The sequence below is a fragment of the Leucoraja erinacea genome, unplaced genomic scaffold (genome assembly GCF_028641065.1).
Source record: "Leucoraja erinacea ecotype New England unplaced genomic scaffold, Leri_hhj_1 Leri_58S, whole genome shotgun sequence".
Lineage (NCBI taxonomy): Eukaryota > Metazoa > Chordata > Chondrichthyes > Rajiformes > Rajidae > Leucoraja > Leucoraja erinaceus.
In genome coordinates, this window is record NW_026576498.1 from 261217 (window position 1) to 278497 (window position 17281).

The 17281-nt window shown below is 47.3% G+C and overlaps 1 protein-coding gene across 4 annotated transcripts in view; it reads left to right on the forward strand.

Moving 5' to 3' along the window:
- LOC129694261 (P2R1A-PPP2R2A-interacting phosphatase regulator 1-like) overlaps positions 1-17281 on the forward strand; it is a 31889-nt gene that overhangs the window by 10473 nt on the left and 4135 nt on the right. The window contains exons 2-9 of one of the 4 annotated variants that reach the window (XM_055630976.1): positions 2577-2658; positions 4989-5045; positions 5171-5214; positions 7316-7370; positions 9654-9752; positions 13759-13847; positions 16406-16470; positions 17170-17272. In XM_055630976.1, coding sequence (XP_055486951.1) covers positions 2577-2658; positions 4989-5045; positions 5171-5214; positions 7316-7370; positions 9654-9752; positions 13759-13847; positions 16406-16470; positions 17170-17272 — 594 coding nt within the window. The remainder of the gene's footprint in view (positions 1-2576; positions 2659-4988; positions 5046-5170; positions 5215-7315; positions 7371-9653; positions 9753-13758; positions 13848-16405; positions 16471-17169; positions 17273-17281) is intronic. The other 3 variants (XM_055630978.1, XM_055630977.1, XM_055630979.1) reach the window with 3 other exon arrangements.

The following is a 17281-nucleotide window of genomic DNA, read 5'->3' on the forward strand; positions in this document are numbered from 1 at the left end:
AGCAAGCGCCACGTTGATATTGCTGAGTGCCTTCCCTTGCCAGTAAACTGCTGTGGCCCTTGCCAGGAACGATCCTTGTTTGATCAACCCTGCTTTGGAAGCCACGTGTCACACTGGGCGGTGAGCCTTGCTGAGTTTTTTAGACTGTAGAGATACAGTGGCTTTTCGGCCCACAAAGTGCGTACAGAGAGAAGAGGGAACCGGGGGGTGGGGGGCATCGAGAACAAAGGAGGGATCGGGCAGAGGGCTGCGTGCTACCAGTTGTGATGGATGGCAGGCGGAAGATTGGACTGCTCAGTGAACTGTTGTGGCATTGTCGGCCCCAAAAATGTATCGACGTTTTGATGAGGTCTGCTGTATAATTTCACCAGGTTGTACGCAAAGCAAAGCATTTCACTGTACCTGGGTGACAATAAAGTATCATTGAGTCCACGCAACCCAGCGGCCACCCCACACTGGTTCTATCCTGGGCACTAGGGACAATTAAACCAGCACCTGGAGAAAACCCACGTGGCCATAGGGAGAACATAGGGACAGACAGCCCCCCTTAGTCGGGATCAAACCCAGGTCTCTGGCGCTGTGAGGCAGCAATTCTACCACTGTGCTGCCCAAGTTAGGATGAACTTGTGATCTTGAATGATGGAGCCATCTCTCATGACACAGTTCCAGGCTCGGCTGGGACTCAACAGTGAGATGAGGGTGTGGACCAATACGGAACCCGTTTTCCAAGCAAGAGGGTGGTTTCAGTGTCCATTGAGAGAGGGAACTCCTGAAGATTGTAACTTGCCAATATTGTGTGTCGTTGACAGTGGTAACAGTATTTAGATTCAGATTCAATTTTAATTGTCATTGTCAGTGTACAGTACAGAGACAACGAAATGCATTTAGAAATCTGATAAGGATAGAAATCTACCAGTATTTCTGAAGGAGGGAAAAAAGTTGGTGAACTTTGTGGCTTTAATCTAGCTTTTGTGTGACTTGCAAACTCTTTGAATCACTTCCCTCTGGAAGGCGACTCCGGACTGTCAAAAGCCGTCACTGCCAGACATAAAAACAGCATGTTTCACGAGTAGTAGCTCTACTCAATAATCAAAAATCTGTAGCCTTCTTTTGCTCTGGTATTCACATGTTTAATCAATAATGTTTTATTATTAATGTTTAATGTTTTATGTGTCATTCCTAACTGTCACTATGTCATGTTGTCGCTTGCGGGCGGAGCACCAAGGCAAATTCCTTGTATGTGAATACTTGGCCAATAAACGTATTCATTCATTCATTCATTCCATCATTCATTCATTCATTCATTCATACATTCATTCATTCATTCATTCATTCATTCAATCATTCATTCATTCATCCATTCAATCATTCATTCATAACAAACCTTTCCGGTACATAAATGTAGTGTTGAATACTGTGTAAGTTCAAGGCAGCAGACTGCACCATCAATGTGTGAAAGGAAAAATCACCGTGCTGAGGAACTCTGCTGGTCAGTCATCATCTGTGGAGGGGCACTGACAGACAACATATTGGGTTGGGACCCTTTTTCAGACTGAGAATTCTCGCCCATCTGTCCATTTTTCTCCACGGACGCTGTCTGACTCACCAAGTTCCTCCAGCACTTGTTTTTTTTTTTTAGCCTTTGATTCCAGCATCTGCAGTCTCTTGTGTCTCCAAGGGGTTTATTAAAGTTGGGTGACTGGCAAAAAGTCATTGTACTTTGTTTTGAAGAGCATATTTGCGCACTCCCCCACTTGGGTAAGGGATACGTTCCATGACTCTCTAGAATTTAGAAGATTGAGAGGGGATCTTATAGAAACTTACAAAATTCTTAAGGGGTTGGACAGGCTAGATGCAGGAAGATTGTTCCCGATGTTGGGGAAGTCCAGGACAAGGGGTCACAGCTTAAGGATAAGGGGGAAATCCTTTAAAACCGAGATGAGAAGAACTTTTTTCACACAGAGAGTGGTGAATCTCTGGAACTCTCTGCCACAGAGGGTAGTTGAGGCCAGTTCATTGGCTATATTTAAGAGGGAGTTAGATGTGGCCCTTGTGGCTAAGTGGATCAGGGGGTATGGAGAGAAGGCAGGTACGGGATACTGAGTTGGATGATCAGCCATGATCATATTGAATGGCGGTGCAGGCTCGAAGGGCCGAATGGCCTACTCCTGCACCTAATTTCTATGTTTCTATGTCTATGTTTCTATGAACCCTTCCGTAAGCCAGATTTTACGTAAGTTGGAATCCCTATCCCTATCCCCAGCCCGAAATAACTCGCTGAGAGTATTAACTGTCTCAGTGGGGACCAGCTGGATCCGGGGCACTTTCTGCTGCGCGCGGCCTTCTGGGTAAGCACCACCGCCATTGCGGCCTGTTTCCGATGTAAACCTGAGCGATCGTACAGTGTTGTGGGAATTATAAACCGCCTTGACTGCACTAGGGACTGAGTGCGGAATTGATTCTGTAAGTCACCTGTTGTGTTAATCGGGGTGTGTTTGTAGCTATTTGTGATTCAGAAAATGATGTAAATCATGCAATCGGAAGGCTCTAAGTTTCTTGTTTGTTTTTCTGTGCAGTGATTCTTCGCCAGTGTTTCAGCCAACCTCCCTCCGATGTCGGAGGAGCAGTGCCTCGGTAAATCTCGGCTGCCCGAGCTCGGTGAGTATTACCTCGCTGTTCTTCCTCGCCATCCTTCACTGTCCCCTCCCGTCCACTCCCATGTTGTTTATCAGGCTTGAGTCAAAACCTCGGGGGGGGGGCAGAGGGGGGGGGGACAATTCTCTGGGCGTGTCCATAATTATACAGAAATTTGCACCAATCCAAAGGTGGGCAGCGGGTCGAGATGCTGCACCAGGGACCTTGGTGTGATCCTGACCTCGGGTGCTGCTTGTGTGGAGTTTGCACCTCCTCCCTGTGATTTCCATGTTATATCTTTCAATCCAAAGGAGGATATGTTCGGGCAGATAACTAACTAAAAGTTGAGCAGTGCTGAACTACTATCTTCCTCATTGGTGACCCTCGGACTATCCTTGATTGGACTTTGCTGACTTTACTTTGCACTAACTGTTATCCCCTTATCATGTATCTGTGCACTGTAAACGGCTCGATTGTAATCATGTATTGTCTTTCCGCTGACTGGATAGCACGCGACATAAGCTTTTCACTGTACCTCGGTACCCGTGGCAATAAACTAAACTGGGCTCGGGTTTCAAGATTTGAGAAACGGACGGACAAAGATGTATTAAAGAAGGAACTGCAGATGCTGGAAAATCGAAGGTAGACAAAAGTGCTGGAGAAACTCAGCGGGTGCAGCAGCATCTATGGAGCGAAGGAAATAGGCAACGTTTCGGGACGAAACCCGGAAGGGTTTCGTCCTGAAACGTTGCCTATTTCCTTCAGGGTTTCGGCCCGAAACGTTGCCTATTTCCTTCGCTCCATAGATGCTGCTGCACCCGCTGAGTTTCCCCAGCACTTTTGTCTACCTATTAAATCTCAGTACTTGGGGACCATGATAAATGGCTGAATATACACCAGGCGGATGGGGATGGGGAAGGGGTGGTGGGGGATGCAAGTTAAGGTAGTCGGTTCGAGGCTTAAGTTGGAAGATTGTAGTTTTTGGGAGTATGGTAGGTCGACAGAGGCCACAGGGATAGCAAAGTTAAGGGGGCGCATTTGAGCCCACATTTTTAGTTTCTCGTGTTTCGCCAGCTGAGATAATGCTTTAAAGCTCTTCTGTAATACGAGTTGGAACGTTGTCGTCGTTTTTATTGCCTGCAAATACTATAAGGCCTCACTAAGCTCCCAACTCATCTTTCCGCTCATGGAAATGCAGGCAGCATTATTTTTAAGTTGGTGACACAAGTACCTCCTGTGGCTGGAATCTTGGGGCAGTGTTGGAGTTACTCGGTGGGTCAGGCAGCATCTGTGGAGGGAATGAATCGACGACATTTCAGGCTGGGACCCTACAATCAGTCTGAAGAAGTGTCCTGTCCCCAAATCTCACCTACCCATGTTGTCCAGGGTCTTGCCATTAACTAACATAGAAACATACAAAATAGGTGCAGGAGTAGGCCATTTGGCCCTTCGAGCCTGCACCGCCATTCAATATGATCGTGGCTGATCATCCAACTCATGACTGAACAAAGGTCCCGAGCTGAAATGTCACCTATCCATGTTTTCCAGAGATGCTGCCAGACCCGCTGAGTTACTCTAAGACTCTGTCTTTATTAGCCATTGGGCCATGAGGACTCGGGGTCCCAGGTGTGGCTGTGCACAGTACCTGCAGGGTTAGTTCACCTGGAATCGATGTCCCCCTCCTTACTCCGGCAATACTAGCCTGAAAACGCTTGATCTCCTCTGATCTTGGAAGCTAAGCAGGCTCGGGCCTGGTTAGTACTTGGATGGGAGACCGCCTTTATGTCAACCGTAGCTGTTTAGTTCACGACTTCCAGCAGAACAGTGGCTCCACAGTTTATGTAAACCAGTGGTCCCAACCTTTTTTTTGGCCATGCCCCACCTAATCACCTCTAAAATCCTGATCCCCCCCCCCCCATGTGGTGATATATAATTTTGATAGCATTGATAGATTTTAGTTTCACTACCTCATTAAGTACAGGAGAAATATTTTTCAACACTTAAGTTCTCTCTATGAATAACACAGTGCACAAGAAGCATTTCCGGATTCTCATCTTTCATCAATTTTAAGCAGCCATTTTTCTTGCCCATCATAACAGGAGCACAAGATGTTGTTTTCCATTGGTATATTATTGACATCTAAGTAGTGTTTTAGTTTATTATATATATCAGTGGCGGTAGTGGTGGTCTCTAACGATTTGCAGAATAACATTTCTTCAATTGCCCCCCTTAAAAATCAAATTGCCCCCCTGTGGGTAACCACTGATGTAAACTGTAACTATTCAGGTCAGCTCCTATTTAATAATACAGTGAGCAAGCTGAATGACTGCTCTGTGTTTGTTCTTTCCTTCTAGTCTTTCCCACTGTCACCATTCCGAACCCTGAACAGTCGGATTGACCAGATTCGGCAGGTAAGGCCTACCTTGTGCTTTGTGATGATGTTAAGTTCAATAGAAACCATTTTGTTTCCTTCTGAGCTTATGTGACTCCCTCCACCCACATGAAAGGAAATTGCCTGTTTTATTTTGCGTTTCAGGAGGAGAGCATGGACGTGATGAACCGTGAAACTGCGCACGAGAGGTGAGTCTGGCAACTCTGTCCGGTTTGTTCGTCCCAAGTGGACGCAGTTTGTGGCCACTCCCAAACCTTCCCGGTTTTTATCTGCCCGTTCCTGAGGACAAGGTGCAACTCAGAGGACCATTCAACCCATCTTGCTTGTGCTGGCTCTTAAAATGAGCTCTGACTTGCCCTGCTCACTATCCATTGACCTGAATGAATGAATAGAGTTAAACAGCATGGAAACAGGTCCTTCGACCCAATGCTGACCATCTAAGCTAGTCCCACCTACCCGCATTTGGCTCGTAAACCTTTCTTATCAATGTACCAGTCCAAATGTCTTTTAAATGTTTTAGCACCTGTTTCATCTACTTCCTCAGGCAGCTCATTCCATTTACCCACTGGCCTCTGTGTGGAAAACTTGCCCCACAGGTTCCTGTTAAATCTTTTCCCTCTCGCCTTACACCTATGTTTCTTGATTCTGGATAAGGACTGTGCATTCACCCTATTAATTCCCCTCGTGGTTTTATACACCTCCATAAGATCACCCCTCAACCTCCTAAAGGCGGGCCGAAGGACCTGTTTCCGCGCTGTATCTCTTAAGCCTATATTAGGTGGGAGCTCAGTTTGTGGTCCAATCTGAAGGCTGGTACCTCTTGCTATTGTAGCCCGCCATCAGCACTGCTGGGCTGACATTGCGACCACTTCAGATGTGCCCCCTCCCTGACGTTGTATCTCTTCCTTGTTGATGCACGCTGGTTTTGGCCTTGGATTTTGTGCTTTGGAACTTCAATTCTGGCTGAAGCATGAGCAAAAATGCTCTTGTTGCTATTATCTGAAACTTTAAGAGATAGGCAGTTGTGTGTAAAGGTGAACGTGTGGTGGTGGTGGTGATGGTGGGAGCGGAGGGGCTGAGGTTTATTATTTTTTTTGCATCAGTCGGATTCTTCCTCAGCCGTGCTGCTGGTGGGGGAGTAGCCCTTCGGATGTTCCACCCGGACCTGATCCAAAGCACTGCCTTCCTATCAGTCGCGGCTCTTCCGCTCCCACGCTGCAGCACTTAAAAGGCAACTTGCACGGCAGCACGTCGTGTCCTCCAGTCAGCCTGGAGTTGGAGGGGCTCCAGCTGTTAGACACATTGTGAGAAAGAGCCAAGGTTGTAGAAGTGCTGCTGTTGCTGTGTGGCCATGGTGGACGAAACAGAGCGACTTGCTGATGTGCCACTGACAGTGGGGGAGGGGGGGGACTGTTTTTTGGATGTTTAGTTTGGAGGATCAGCGTGGAAACTTGCCCACTGAGTCTGCGCTGACCAACGATAACCTCCCCCACACACACTAGATCTATCCCACACGCAGGGGACAGCTTTACAGAAGTCAATCAACCTACAAACGTGCAAGTCTTTGGAGTGTGGGAGGAAATCGGAGCACCCGAGTAAACCCACGCGGTCACGGGGAGAACGTGCAAACTCCGCACAGACAGCACCTGTGGTTAGGATTGACCCCTGGTCTCTGGTGCTGTAAGGCAGCATCTCTACCGCTGTGCCGCCCAAAGATTGTCGGAACCTTTTTCCCCCCCAGGGTAGATAGGAAAAAGACTAGTGGACTTAGGTTTAAGTTGAGAGGGACAATGTTTTATTTTATACAGAGAGATTGATAGCACTACCACAGGTGGTGGTGGACACTGAATCTCCACAGACGCTGTATCTTTCCAGTAATTTGGGTTCCAATTTCCCTTTGCAAAGTACCTGTGAGCACCACGTCAGTCCAGCCATGGTCTTCCACACCGCTCTTCTTCCACATCTGCAGCTGCTGCAATTTCGTTCAGACTTCGGTCTGAATGACAATAAAAGGCTATCTTCCATATCCTGCTCGCAAGAGATCACCGCTGCCATAAGAAGCACTCCTCTGCAGCTCGAGACCACACCATTTCTGCAGAGTTTCCTCCATTCCTGCCGTGTTAAACCTGTGGGCAGGAAACAAAAAAATGGATCAGGGTTTTCCTACGCCCAACGTTACTCCGGCTGAAACGGACCCTATGTTTCTTGCAGTAAGTCGGCTGAGGAGGAGGAAGATGCGAGTACTGTTCCGCTGACTAATCTGTGTCCTCTATTTTTTCCTCTCTGAAGAGGGATACACGCAGCCATGCAGATGAGCTGCTCGTGGGAGGATGGCTTTACACTGGTGAGTACTTGGCCAGGCTAAATAACCTCTCAACCGCTAACTAGTAAATCCGTGTGCAAGATTTTACTTTTGACTTTTGCACCTTTGTGACCTCAGATACTTAATGCAGATGAACTTAGTTTAGTTTAGAGATACAGCGCGGCAACAGGCCCACTGAGTCCATGCCGACCAGCGATCCCCACACTCTTGCACTATCTTACACACACTAGGGACAATTTACAATTATACCAAACCAACTAACCTACAAACCTGTACGCCTTTGGAGTGTGGGAGGAAACCGAAGGTCTCGGGACAAAACCCGCAGGGTGAACGTACAAACTCCGTTCAGGCAAGCGCCCGAAGTTAGCATCGAACCCGGGTCCCCAGCACTGTGAGGCAGCAACTCTACCACTGCGACACTATGCCACCCCAATGTGTGGGATAGAACCCGTGTATGTGTGATCGTTGGTCAGCACGGACTCGACGGGCCGAAGGGCCTGTTTTCACGCTGTATCCCTTAAACTAAACTAATCAGATGGGTGGAAATGCTGTGTAAATCAGACCTCCTTTAATTTTGGAAGCTTCATTTTGATTACAAGTTTTTAAAGGGCAAGGGGCCATCCAATAAAAAAAATACAACCATGTTTTTGTTTAGCTTGGTGATGCAGCATGGAAACAGGCCCTTCAGCCATCCATGTCCACCCTGACCCCTGTGTTTATAATTTGTTTGGTTGTTTTGTTGTTTGTCTTTTGCACAAAAGTCCGCGAGCATTGCCACTTTCATTTCACTGCACATCTTGTATGTGTCTGTGACAAATAAACTTGACTTGACTTGACTTGACAATAGATTACTGGTTTACACTAGTTCTATGTTATCGCACTTTCACGCCTACTCCCTACACACTAGGGAGTAATTTACAGAGACCAATTAACCTAATGACCTAACATTTATCCTGACACCGTATTTTAGACTCCTCAGCCGGTGAAACATTTCCCTGCTTCTAACCCATCAAATTCCTTAAGAATTTTAATCTTTGGTACATTTTGAGGAGAGCTGACTGAATCCATAAATACTGGAGACACAAGCAACTGCAGATGCTGGAATCAAGCAAAACAAAGTGCTGGAGGAGCTATATTTAAGAGGGAGTTAGATGTGGCCCTTCTGGCTAAGGGGATCAGGGGGTATGGAGAGAAGGCAGGTACGGGATACTGAGTTGGATGATCAGCCATGATCATATTGAATGGCGGTGCAGGCTCGAAGGGCCGAATGGCCTACTCCTGCACCTAATTTCTATGTTTCTAACTCTGGGTCAGACAGCGTCTGTGGAGGGAATGGATAGACTGAGTCTGAAGACAAAACATTGTCCATTCCCTCCACAGATACTACTTGACTTGCTGAGTCCTCCAGCACTTTGTGTTTTGCTCAAGATTTCGAGAGCTGCAGTTCCTTGTGTCCCCGCTTCTTGGGTCTTCCTGTCTGCCCTGAATTCTTATTTAATCTGTGGATCATTCCCGTGCACATAGTTATTCAAAGTAATGATGGGTAGATAGTCACAGAGTGATACAGTGTGAAAACAGGCCCTTCGGCCCAACTTGCCCACGCCGGCCAACATGTCCCAGCTACACTAGTCCCACCTGCCAGTGTTTTGTCCACATCCCTCCAAACTGGTCCTATCCATGTACCTGTCTAACTGTGTCTTAAACGTTGGGATAGACCCTGCCTCAGCTACCTCTTAATAGACAATAGACAATAGGTGCAGGAGTATGCCATTTGTCCCTTCGAGCCAGCACCGCCATTCAATGTGATCATGGCTGATCATCCCCAATCAGTACCCCGTTCCTGCCTTCTCCCCATAATCCCCTGACTCCGCTATTTTTAACAGCCCTATCTAGCTCTCTCTTGAAAGCATCCAGAGAACCGGCCTCCACCGTCCTCTGAGGCAGAGAATTCCACAGACTTCTTCTGGCATTTCGTTGTCTCTGTACTGTACACTGACAATGACAATTAAATTAAATTGAATCTGATCTGATCTGGCAGCTTGTTCCATACATCTGTGGAAAAAATTACCCCTCAGATGCTTATTAAATCTTTAAACCTATGTCCTCTGGTCCTCGATTCCCCAACTGTGGACAAGAGATTCTGTGCATCTACCCGATTTATTCCACTCATGATTTTATACACCTCTATAAGATCACCCCTCACTAGGCACTAGGTGTCTCAGATGAATCAGCCGTGGTTGTTTTTGTGTGAGTGCATCGAGTGGGTTTGTACTGCTTACCGGGCACCTCTCCTTCTTTGTGCAGTGTGATCAGATGGTGACGGCTGAGCAGGAAGACCGGGTATTGAGCCTGCAGAGCGACGATATCTTCCCCCTCGCCCCTTCCCCAACACGGATCGGCAAGGTATGGAAATCTGTCGGTATCTTTATGTCATACTGAAGATAGACAAAATGGTGGAGTAACTCAGCGCGGGACAGGCAGCATCTCTGGCGAAAAGGAATAGGCGACGTTTAGAGTCGGTACCCTTCCTTGGACTCGACCGTTCCGACCCGTTACCTATTCCTTTTCTCCAGAGATGCTGCCTGTCCCGCTGAGTTGCTCCAACATTGTGGGTCTATCATTGCTGGAGTAACTCAGCAGGTCAGGCAGCATCTCTGGAACACAGGGAGAGGGGACTAAAGATGGGCTCCGACCCGAAACGTCACCTTTCCATGTTCTCCAGAGATGTTGCCTGACCCGCTGAGCTACTCCAGCATTTGTGTCTATCTGCATAAGATGCCTGATGTATCATTTCTGTTTTACACGTGAATCGTGGTGAGCCGAAAAGATCAATTAATTTAAGTCAGCCAGCCGGTTTAGTTTATTGTCACGTGTACCGAGGTACAGTGAAAAGCTTTTGTTGCGTGCTAACCAGCCAGTAGAAAGACAATACATGATTACAGTCGAGCCATTTACAGTGTAGATATATGATCAGGGAATAACATTTGTTTAAGATGGAACTGTGCAGATGCTGGAAAATCGAAGGTAGACAAAAATGCTGGAGAAACTCAGCGGGTGCGGCAGCATCTATGGAGCGAAGGAAATAGGCGACGTTTCGGGTCGAGATCCTTCTTCAGACGAAGGAAATAGGCGACGTTTCGGGTCAGTCTGAAGAAGGGTCTCGACTCGAAACGTCGCCTATTTCCTTCGCTCCATAGATGCTGCCTCACCCGCTGAGTTTCTCCAGCATTTTTGTCTACCAGGGAATAACATTTAGTGCAAGGTAAAGCCAGCAAAGTCCGATCAAGGATAACCCGAGGGTCGCCAAGGAGGTAGATAGTAGTTCTGCACTGCACTTGTGGTAGGTTGGTTCAGTTGCCTGATAACACCTGGGAAGAAACTGTCCCTGAATCTGGAGGTGTGCGTTTTCACACTTGTAAACCTTTTTGCCCATGGGAGAGGGGAAAAGAGGGTGGCCAGGGTATGACTCGTCCTTGATCATGCTGCTGCCTTGCCGAGGCAGCATGACGTATAAATGGAGTGTCTACTGCAGGGTGTTGAAACTAATTCTCTGGTTGATGTGTGTGTGTGTGTGCGTATAGTTAATTATTCTACACTATCAGCCGCTCATTGTTCAGCCAGGCTCCTGTGGGACAGGGCATTGTCCTGAGATATGGTCTGCCCTCTGGTGGTCAGAGGCAGCTTCCCACCTGCCACTTCAAGTACTTTCCCCAATTCCTCATTGCTTAGCCCACCACTGCCGAGAAATAAGTTACAAGGAAAAGCTCACAGAGTGCTGGAGTAACTCAGCGGGTCAGGCAGCATCTGTGGAGAACACGGATAGGTGACGTTTCACAGAGTGCTGGAGTAACTCAGCGGGTCAGGCAGCATCTGTGGAGAACACGGAGAGGTGACGTTTCACAGAATGCTGGAGTAACTCAGTGGGTCAGGCAGCATCTCTGGAGAACATGGATAGGTGACGTTTCACAGAGTGCTGGAGTAACTCAGCGGGTCAGGCAGCATCTATGGAGCTAAGGAAATAGGCAACGTTTCGTGGCGAAACCCGTAAGGGTTTCGGCCCGAAACGTTGCCTATTTCCAGAAGGATTTCGGCCCGAAAAGTTGCCTATTTCCCTAGCTCCATAGATGCTGCTGCACCATAACTCAGCGGGTCAGGCAGCATCTGTGGAGAACACGGATAGGTGACGTTTCACAGAGTGCTGGAGTAACTCAGCGGGTCAGGCAGCATCTCTGGAGAACACGGATAGGTGACGTTTCAGATCGGGGCTGAAACTATTTGTGAGTCCAGAGATTTAGTTTAGTTTAAAGATACAGATTTAGTAAAAAGATTTAGTTTAGTTTAAAGATAAAGGCATTTCGGCCAACAGAGTCCACACTCACAATGATCCCCGCACGCTAACACTGTCCTACACACACTAGGGACAATTCAAGAGTCAAGAGTGTTTTATTGTCATATGTCCTGGACGGAACAATTAAATTATTTTTATTTTATGATATTTTTATTAGAAGCAAACACATATAATGGTAAAAACATTTCATGTATATCAGTCGTACATTATTAATATTATCAATTGTGGATTGATTCTGCTTCTAGTTTGTTTTTATAGATAGGGAGTAAGAAAGAAAGAAAAAAAAACACCACAAATGTCAAGATAAAAAAAGAATGGAATGATTTACTAATAATACAACATTGGAGATGGGTTTCTAGATTATAAAGTATAACTTTTCATCGAATCCCGAGTTCAGTTAGGTTCTCGTGCTGATCCGATCTACCCCTTCAAATAGTCAATGAATGGAGACCATATTCTCACAAAAAGTTCTTGTTTGTCTATTAAGACAAGTCTGATTCTTTCTCTCCGACATTTCCATAATCCACATTTTAATTCTTACTTGCTGCAGCACGCAGAATATGTGAATATGTAAACATAGTACATAACGAAGGGGGGGGGAAATAAATAGTTCTATAAATAATAAATATGGTGCAAATAACAAATAATAATATAGTCTTTTGCAGTTCAGACCTCGTAGCTTATCCATTGTGTTTAATAGCCTGATGGCTGTGGAGAAGAAACCTGTACCTCTTTGGAGTGTGGGAGGAAACTGAAACATAGAAACATAGAACTTAGGTGCAGGAGTAGGCCATTCGGCCCTTCGAGCCTGCACCGCCATTCAATATGATCATGGCTGATCATCCAACTCAGTATCCCGTACCTGCCTTCTCTCCATACCCCCTGATCCCCTTAGCCACAAGGGCCACATCTAACTCCCTCTTAAATATAGCCAATGAACTGGCCTCAACTACCCTCTGTGGCAGAGAGTTCCAGAGATTCACCACTCTCTGCGTGAAAAAAGTTCTTCTCATCTCAGTTTTAAAGGATTTCCCCTTTATCCTTAAGCTGTGACCCCTTGTCCTGGATCCTTAAGCTGTGACCCCTTGTCCTGGAAGACCTCATAGCTTATCCATTGTGTTTAGTAGCCTGATGGCTGTGGGGAAGAAACCTGTAGCTCTTTGGAGTGTGGGAGGAAACTGGAACACCCGGAGACAACCCACAGCTGTCACATGGACAACGTACAAACTCTGTACAGACAGCACCCATAGTCAGGATCAAACCCAGGTCCCTGTCACTGTAAGGCAGAAACTCTACCGCTGTACTGCCCACAGCTGAGAGAAGTTGCCTAACCCGCTGAGTTACTCCAGTACTTAAAAAAACAAAAAAAAAAACTAACTAGCATCTGCAGTTACAAAGATCTGACTAAACTGCACATTTGTGTTAACTGTTCAACCAACTGCTCAAGATTACCCCCTGGGTCTGATCACCCCTGCCTCCTCTTCACACCCCAACGCCAACCACCATGCAAAGAATTCAAGAAAGAACTGCAGATGCTGGAAAATCGAAGGTACACAAAATTGCTGGAGAAACTCAGCGGGTGCAGCAGCATCTATGGAGCGAAGGAAATAGGCAACGTTTCGGGCCGAAACGTTGCCTATTTCCTTCGCTCCATAGATGCTGCTGCACCCGCTGCGTTTCTCCAGCAATTTTGTGTACCTACCATGCAAAGAATGGCAGAGGGTGCTTGGGGGATGAGGGGAGGAGCAGAGACGTTTCAGTTCATATTTTGGGTGTTCTAATAACAGTATGGTTGTACATCTAACAGGATGTCCCGGGATCCTCCGGGCAAGAACGTGCCAGGTTTACCTTGCCGATCTGCCAATGGGTGGAAGAAGGGTCTCGACCCGAAACGTCGCTCGCCCATGTCCTTCGCTCCATAGATGCTGCCTCGCCCGCTGAGTTTCTCCAGCATTTTTGTCTCCCACCTGCCAATGGGTGGAGATCGCAGGAAGGAGAGGTTTGGCGACACGCTGCATGCAGGTGGTCTAATAAATCTCCATGTCTTCCCGTATTTTTCAGCAGTACTTCTCCTCATCCCAGCCAATCCTCATACCTAAAGGTGGTGTTACGCCAAATTCCTCTCCCAGTCCCACTCGACGGTTTGGAAGGTGAGAAAAATGTAATGACTGCTGAAACCCATGCTTGACCGCTGCTGATGCCCATTTTGCCTGTGTGTATGTGTATATGTATGGGCTTGTGTGTACACGTTTATGCCCGCTTGTGTGTATGTATGCTTGTGTAGGGGGTGAGTTTACACGTTTATGCTCACGTGTGTGTGTGTGAGTGTGTGTTTATGTCCACGTGCCCCTGCTTTTGACTGTGCGGTATATGCATACTTATGCCTGCGCGCCCTGTTTGTTTGCGCCTGTGCATGTTTGCGCGTGTACATGTGCATGCATTTATGGCCATGGGTCCTGCTTGTGTGTGCATGTATATGCCGATGTGTTCCTCTTGTGCGTTGCATGCCTGTATGTGTTTATGCATACTTATCAATGCTTGTATGCATGGTGTACATGTTTGCTGTGTGTACGTGTGCAGGCATTTATGTCCCAGTTTGACTGTGTTTGTGCGCGCGCATTTATGCCTCTCTGTTCCTGCTTACATGCGTGCGTGAGTGAGTGCATGTGTAACATTTCTCTTAATCCGTTTAACCCGCATGATGTGTTATGCATTTTTCTGTTAATTATCTCTCTCTAATCTAATTAACTAAATGGCAAAAAGACACCCTGGAGCTATTTTCCTCATGAAAGTCTCCAGTTTATTTTTTTATTTTTGGTGTTTCTCTCCTGAGGCTGGGATGTAGCTCATGATAGTTCTGCATCTTGCTGAGTGAACCAGTGACCCTACCGTTCTGGGTGGCAATGAAACCTCGTTCAGTCTCGTAGACAAAGGCACTTTTAATGTTGCTTCATGCAGTGTATCGTTTTAATTTTGGGCAATACCGTCATATGTTAAATTCGCCCCAGCTGTGAAAATATTGTCAGTGAACAGTGGGACATTTTGAAATGTTCCATGCAGTAAAAACAAACCTCATTAAATATTTTCTTTCACCAAAGCAGTTCAGTGATGTCTTGTTCTAGACTCCATGACACTTAAAATGGGTGCATTGTACAACCAGGGCATCTCTGACAGTCTCAGCATTAGAACTATATTCCCATCATCTTGTAAAAGTACACATCTCCCCCCCCCCCCCCCCCCCCCCCCCCCTGCACTGCCCCCCCTCGAAGGGTGAACCAGTGTCTGAAGAAGAGTCCAAAGCCAAAATAAGTCTGAAGATGAGTCCCGACTCGATTCGTCACCAATCCATGTTCTCCAGAAATGCTGCCTAAACCACTGAGTTACTCCAGCACTTTAAAATCTTTCTTGGTTTACTTCAAGACTTCAAGTGAAATAACACTTGTGTCATTTTTTGTAAACCAGCATCTGTGGTTGCTCGTGCTGGATTAGGTTGCCGTTGGATCAGTATCTCAATTTGTGTTTCTGCGTTAAATGGTCCTCGCCTAACTCAGAGAATTCCTGATTTTTTATTTGTTGCTGAATCCCACTTTGCAATATGTGTAGTTTTAGCAGATTGATTATTGTGATGAGGGGTTTCTTACAAGGAGTGAATACGCAGATTGGGTCTTACTTAAAACATAAGTGGCTATATTTAAGAGGGAGTTAGATGTGGCCCTTGTGGCTAAGGGGATCAGGGGGTATGGAGAGAAGGCAGGTACGGGATACTGAGTTGGATGATCAGCCATGATCATATTGAATGGCGGTGCAGGCTCGAAGGGCCGAATGCCCTACTCCTGCACCTAATTTCTATGTTTCTATGTTTCTTTAAGATGTTACGTCAAACATATACTCCTTTTCTTCGAATCCAGTGTTAAAACGCATTTGTACTCCCTGGCTTTTGACCATGCCTGAGGCTTTGCTTCTGTTTGTGGTGTTTTTGATGTTTCTTTATTTTACATGTCTTTTCCTACTATTTCTTTTGATTGTTATTTTTGGTGTGTATTAACTTTTTTGTCAATGATTAGTGACGTACAGCACTTTGTTGCAGCTATGTTTGTTTTTAAAGTGCTCTATAAATAAAATTATTATTATTATTATTGCTCCTAATGTACTCCACTCTTTATGGAGATGGGCCATTACTGTAGGAGCATAATCTAGATTAGTGTAGAGATACAGCATGGAAACAGGCCCTTCGGCCCCCTGAGACCATGGCGACCCTACACACTACTTCTATCCTGCACACTGAGGACAATTTTACCGAAGTGAATTAACCTACATACCTGCACGTGTTTGGAATGTGGGAAAACCTGAGCACCTGGAGAAAACCCACCTGGTCACAGGGAGAATGCAAACTCCGTACGGACAGCACCTGTAGTCGGGATCTAACCCAGCTCTCTGGCACTGTGGTGCCCTAGGGGTAGATGATACAGCAGTAGATTCAGAGGTGCACAGTGGGCAGTCTATAATACAACGTGAAGAAAGGGTCCCGACCCAAATCGTCGTCTGTCTATTCCCTCCACGGCTGCTGCCTGGTCCGCTGTTACTCCAGCTCTTTGTCTTTTGCTCCAGGTTCCAGCACCTGCAGTTCCTTGTGTCTCCAGTCTATAAACCTGCTTGTGTGGCCATTGAAGAGATGCTTCTTCAAGTTTTCATTCTGTGTTTCTTACAGCAGGAGATGTGTCAGTCCGAGTGTTGCTATACGACCCAGTGCCTTGGGACCATTGAAGAGGAAAGGTAAGACTCTCAAAATGCACCTTCAACTGGCTTTCCTTAAATTCCAACCCCATTCATCCCTCCCCCCCCCCCCCCCCTCTTGCTTCATCTCTTGCACTAAAGACTATAATCACCTGGCCACGTGAACTATTTGAGACTTGTGTATGAGAGCACTGAAAATGTCCTCCCTCCCTACCCCATTGCCCCGTATCTCTCCCTCTTTGCCTGGTCCTGTCTCCCCCCCACTCTCCGACCCAGTCTCTTCCCCTCCCCCCTCCTCTCTGATCCCGTTTTCTCCACCCCCCCCGCCCCCTCCCGCCCTCTCCCTGGCCCCATCTCCCCGGCCCCCCTCTCCCCTCTGGCTCCTTCCCCCCCCCCCCCTTTCTGGCCCCATCTCACCCCCCCCCCCCCCCCCTACCTGCCCCCCATCCCCCCACTCCCTTTTCCGGCCTCATCTCATCTCCCCCTGCCCCCATCTCTCTCCTTCCCCCATCCCTCCTTTCTGGCCCCATCTCATCTCCCCTCCCCTGGCCCCATCTCCCCAGGCCCCATGTCTCTCCTTCCCCCCCCCCCCCACCCCCCTTTCTGGCCCCATCTCACCCCCCCCCCCCCTCTCTCTGGCCCCATCTCTCTCCTTCCCCCCCCACCCCCCTTTCTGGCCCCATCTCACCCCCCCCTCTCCCCCGGCCCTCAATGAATAGCCTTTGGTTTTCTGCACAGGTGACATGGAAGTGGATTCCCCTCCGAAGAAGTTATTTGTCAGCGGTGTCCCTGGACTCGGGCACGGTGAGACCCACCTGCTAAGACCATCACTCTCGCACAGGTACATGGC